Consider the following 5,719-nt stretch of genomic DNA (forward strand, 5'->3'; position numbering starts at 1 on the left):
ATGTGCGTGTGTACGTACATACGTGTATGAATGTGTGTCTTTGTATGTGTCTGTGACTGACTTGATATTTTTATAAGTCTTAATGAATCTGAAGTGTGTGAAGGATAATGAATACTGTGAATTACAGTCGAAATATCTTAATCGTGATAGTTATTGTTGTTGCTGTCGCTGTTATTATTATTATTATTATTATTGTCATCGTCATCGTCATCGTTGCCATAATTAGCATTCTCACACACATTGTCACGATCATTATTATTACTGTCCTCTTGAAGCTACGCTATCTCTCTGATAAGTGTTCTGACTTTGCTAATTATACTTTGTGATATACACTACGTAAAGACGATGTAAACTTTCAAAAAATAATTTTAATAGTCATTGTGCATGCTTCTTAGTAGCCCAGAAAGAAATGGCTTGCTTTATTCTATAAATAATCGAAAATTTTTTTTGGAACCGCTGGTCGGATAGACAAATTCGACGGCTCCTTCCAACGATCAAGGAGCTCGAGTATGTCATCCCTCGAAAATATCACCACCGAAACCATAAGCTGCCTTACATTTGCGGATTCTTATACGAAAAAAAACGGTACGTAGATGAGCATAAACTTTGACTTTTAAAAGTCATAAAACGCTTTTCCGCATATCCGCATGAAACGTATATATCATGATTCTCTTTATTAATATTGCTAGCTTATTGTTATTATTGATTCTTTCGCTTTTATGAGATATCTCATTTAAAACATTAAACAAGAAAAAAATACATTTAAAAAATTACAATTATATGAGTACAGAACAGTTAATTATATTAAAAGTTCTTGGATAATGAGAGCTACACGTGGATTATTTATATGTTATATAATTCAATTATTTCTTCAAGATACAAATGGCATGCCGACGTTATGGATTGGCACGTCTCTGGGATCTGTACAGACTGTTGTATTCAACACGCCTGCCCACAGCGAACGCCATGCTCACCCAGTGGTTGTGTCTACTTGTAGTAAGCGAATTTTTCTTATCTAGTATTTGATAAATTTTAAAAGCTTACAGTCTTGATCAGTAAGTAGCTCTCCCATAAATTGATAAATATATATTTTATATCTAACAAAAAATAAATTAAAAATAGATTTGAAAAATAATATTTATTTTTAGAACAATTTTAATATTAAATAAATTTTATAATTGTAAATTTTATATTTTATATTAAATTTTATATTAAATTTTCTTTTGGTTTTTATTACTGTCTTTTCCAAGAAAGTGCAATAAATTGAGAATATTTAATACCAAAGCTGTATTTGCACAATTGTAATTTCTTTTTAACTTAAGTCTTAAGTCGTACGTAAATATGTGCTTTAATATATGTTTTATATGTACAGATGGATCTACTTTCAAACTCAAGGGTTGTATCTTATCGATGTCATTCTTAGACTGCAACGGCGCTCTGATCCCGTATTCATATGAGTCTTGGAAAGACGAAAATACAGATGGCAAAGAACGAAACAGTAGGTTTTATTTTCTATACTAATTATGTATATCCGTAAGAATAGAAAACGAATGTAGCTCTTGTATATTTCGTAATTTTTGCGTTTGCTTCGAAGATTCTTTTCATATCATGTATCGCATAGATATATTGCAATAACGGTATGGATTTTTGTTAAAGAGAGTCAAGGAAAATGTACAAATAGTCGAATGTCACCGTCTACGAACACGCAAGTCAGCGGGGATAATTTCGAGGACAGACAATTTGTCGTGCTTGTATCAGAGAAGCAAGCGAGAGTTGTGGCATTACCTTCTCAAAACTGTGTATATAGGCAACAGTTAGCGGAGACTCATATCGTAATTAAAGCAGAAGTTACCTCACTCAAAGGTATAATCCACATTATTTTTTTTTTACATTCTGATTTTTACTCATTATTATATTTGTCATCTAATTATTTTAAATATGTATATTAAATATATATAAATCCTTTCAAAATTCATCTTCATTTTTGTTTAGATAACGTCTGCCTAGTATGTTATGTTTCAAATGGTCATATCACAACGTATAGTTTGCCCAGCCTGAGACCGCTGATAGATGTCGATTTTCTACCTCTTGTAGATTTGAGGTAAGAAAAATAACTCCTTTCTAACTCTTTTATTTGAGTTATCAAGACAATATGATAGTGGCAATATTTGCACATGATGCGTTGCACTATACGCTATTGTAATATCGCAAAAATTTCTATACTTTTTACTCTTAATATAATACATATATTTACAGATTTTTTAAAATGTTAAAAATTATATACTACATAATTCAGAATGATATACAAACATTACATAGATCATATGATTATATACTGCATACATATATACGTATATATATTAATATATGATGCAGTCGTAATTTAGCAATGCTATGCTAGTAATATTAATATCTGTAATTTGATATGTTTCTTCAAATATATTTGAAATCGATAAAATTAGCTTTTCAGGAAATACTTGAGTTTGCATAGAAATTATTTTTAATCTTGCATTAAGGCTATCATTAAAAAATGTATAAATCTTAATAAATGTGTAAATCTTTTTGGTGTAAGTATTCATTGTCATTGAAGCTATTTGCTAACTAATTTGCTAGCTAATGCTTTACAGAAAAATTACAATCGATTGGAAGACGGTTGATATTATATTAAACACAACTTTTAAATGTGGTATTTTATACATAATTATTGCTTCTTATTAGAAAACAGAAAATAAGAGCTAGCTTTTAAAAGGTAAAGGGAAGTCCAGAAATTCTTGTTTAAATTAAATAGCGGTGAATCTTTTATTGTTTACAAAAGCCTATCTGCTGCATTCCAATATTTTTAAATCGGTATATCTTTTGAATTGGTTATGTTTTAAACAAATTTCATAGCAAAATTTATCTTCTGCATTTGCATAGCTGATTACTTCAAGTTATTTTTTCAACATTTTATTATTACGACGCATGAAATTGGTTAATATTATTAAAATTTTGCTTATTTTTATCATCGTTTAAACTTTATATTTATTCGCAGTAGAACAATAATAAAGATAAATTTAAAATCTATTGACTAGCATTATCAAGTTATTATCTAGATAAGGTACCGAAGCTAGAGATATATGCGCTACTGACACGTAAACGATATTATAGTTGGCTATCAGGTACTTATTCTCAAGAATATTTCGATATACCAATTATATTTTCTATCAAATTCTATTTATAATAATATACTATGCTATTTATATATGTATATACTATTTCTCTAAGAGTGTGCAATTATCAAACGTTCTGTGCAATAAGTTAAAGAGTCATCTATTTATAATTATACAAATAGAAACTTAAGTTTATAAACCATTTAGAAATGGATAATACGGCACACTCTTCTAGAAATTTCTTTTTATATTAAGAATATTATGCGAATGTTTAGGAGTTATAAATATATAAATTCATAGCAGCTTTTCTTCTTATTGATGTTTAATAACTTTGCTATATTTTGCCTAATATTTTGTGAAATCGCTTAAAAAAATATGAAGAGTTGACGATAACTTATACACATAATATATCTATACATATAAATATTGCTCTATATTTATATGAATATTTATCAAAAAGTGAATTAATAATAACAATGATGTTAGCATGTGATTTTTCTCTATACAATAAATGCACTCGTTAACCCTTAACACAATTAGAGCATGCGTCATTTGTAGCATTTTTATGAGCACTTCTATTACTGCACTCTTTATCTCGAAGCATATAAACTAGATTTCAGAGAATGCAGCATTGTGAAACAAATGAAAATGCGGATTTGCTTCTTAAAATTAAAATTGAAAATATTTTCGATCTTCGGACTTACCTATATTCTTTCGCACAACGTTTCACAATCACGCGATATAAAATTGTCTATCTGTAGCAATTCTTCATCTGCAAATTTTAACTTTTATTTTGAAATTTTTCTATCTCATTATATATGTATCATATCTATTTAACAAATCTGGCACTACACTACGAACTTTCAGGAAACATTTACCATATTAACGTCTGTCACTTACAAATTTTTTTTACATATACAGAAAATAAGATCGTGCAAATATATTATATGAAGAGTCTCCTTGAAATTAAAATAAATATTGGAAGTCTGTTTTAAGGGTTAATGCTAATTAACGATAAAAACTGTATCTTATATTAACCCGTGAATTTTATATTAACCCGTGTACGGTCGAGCGCTCACTTTTCTCCTGTCTCTAAAATCTCTAACAGTTTTCAGACCACAAAACACGGCATTGTAGACCCCATGTTGACCATATGGGGTCATCAACTCTTTGTTAATGGCGATACCGATCAGTAAGTCATCTACGAGTATCAAGTACAGCTAACCACACATAAACCTTGACACAACACAACACGAGTGCCTTGCGTGCAATGTACTATCTCCTTTCAATTTCATGATTTTTTTCCAGCTTCATAATGTTCACATAGGAAAGCCTACGTCACTTGAAACCTCCCGTCACTTGAAACCTCTATAAATCAACCTAATTTTTATCACCTATCAGAGCTTTATGCTATGTATATAAGAACGTACACTTGACACTCTTTTACAGTTGTACCCTGATATTGTCATTTTATATGCAGTCTATTATTTATGAAATAACGCATTGTAGTAAAGCTGCCTGTGCATATTTTTTGCAGAATCGCAAAGACGCTTTGCTTCAGCAATCGAGGCCATGGTTTATATCTCTCATCACCAATGGAAATACAGAAATTCTCCGTTTCGAGTGAATTCTGGTATTGTTTTACATACATCATTTCTATTTAATTCTATAAAATATCTAATCTCTTGTACTGAATTTATATCGATACATTTTTTTATTTAACGTTAAATTTGACTTAAAATGTAAGTTATATTTTTATTTGATTAGCGCCGAATTGACGGAGATGATGGGCGATCTGTTTATTGGCCATGATATGCCAGAACCGCCTAAAGAGAGTTTCTTCAAAGGTTTATTCGGTGGTGGTTCGAGGAGTCTTGATCGGGAAGAGTTATGTAAGCAGACATTTTTATTGGATTAACGAATTGAAAATATTAGAAATGAATGATTTAGAGCAAGCTCTTATATTGATACTAATTACAGTCGGTGAATCCAGTGGTCGTGCGTCGCGCACAGTGGCGAAACATATTCCAGGACCAAACGAGGCTCTCCGAGAACGAGTCTCTAGCGCAACGGGCGAGATAAATATGGCACATCAGATGGTGTTGGAGCGCGGCGAGAAATTATCGCAACTCGAAGAGCGGACCGCACGTATGATGTCGGAGGCTGAGAACTTTTCGACGAGCGCTCATGGACTAATGCTCAAGTACAAAGACAAGAAATGGTACCAGCTATGAGAACGCCATTCGGTCCGAGTCCGATGGGACGACGCACATTTCTTTAGTTATTTAGCGTTCGTGTTTCGTTTATGAGTTTTGTTGTATTAAAAAACTAAAAGCTAGCTATACGATCCTCACGCACACAAGGGAAACTTCTATACGAAGGGAGACAGATAAAACAAATATATGTACATGCGATCATCTGTGCGACGCGCACGGTACACACGCATGCTGTAAACAAGAAGCAAAAAAACATATATTTCAAAGCGGATAAGTATTGCGACGATCTCTCAAATGTGTAAATCTTTGCGTATGAATGAGAAAAGAGAGACATCAACGAGATAAAAGTCGCGG

General features: G+C 31.4%; 1 protein-coding gene across 1 annotated transcript in view; it reads left to right on the plus strand.

Annotated features, from left to right (window-relative positions):
- LOC105622562 (syntaxin-binding protein 5) overlaps nt 1–5,383 on the plus strand; it is a 41,210-nt gene extending 35,827 nt beyond the window's left edge. The window contains exons 15-23 of the mRNA XM_012203979.1: nt 460–585; nt 877–996; nt 1,373–1,498; nt 1,657–1,863; nt 1,993–2,101; nt 4,258–4,341; nt 4,687–4,782; nt 4,917–5,041; nt 5,130–5,383. Coding sequence (XP_012059369.1) covers nt 460–585; nt 877–996; nt 1,373–1,498; nt 1,657–1,863; nt 1,993–2,101; nt 4,258–4,341; nt 4,687–4,782; nt 4,917–5,041; nt 5,130–5,383 — 1,247 coding nt within the window. The remainder of the gene's footprint in view (nt 1–459; nt 586–876; nt 997–1,372; nt 1,499–1,656; nt 1,864–1,992; nt 2,102–4,257; nt 4,342–4,686; nt 4,783–4,916; nt 5,042–5,129) is intronic.
- The last annotated feature ends 336 nt before the right edge of the window (nt 5,384–5,719 follow it).

The sequence above is a fragment of the Atta cephalotes genome (genome assembly GCF_000143395.1).
Source record: "Atta cephalotes unplaced genomic scaffold scaffold00046, whole genome shotgun sequence".
NCBI classification, from domain to species: domain Eukaryota; kingdom Metazoa; phylum Arthropoda; class Insecta; order Hymenoptera; family Formicidae; genus Atta; species Atta cephalotes.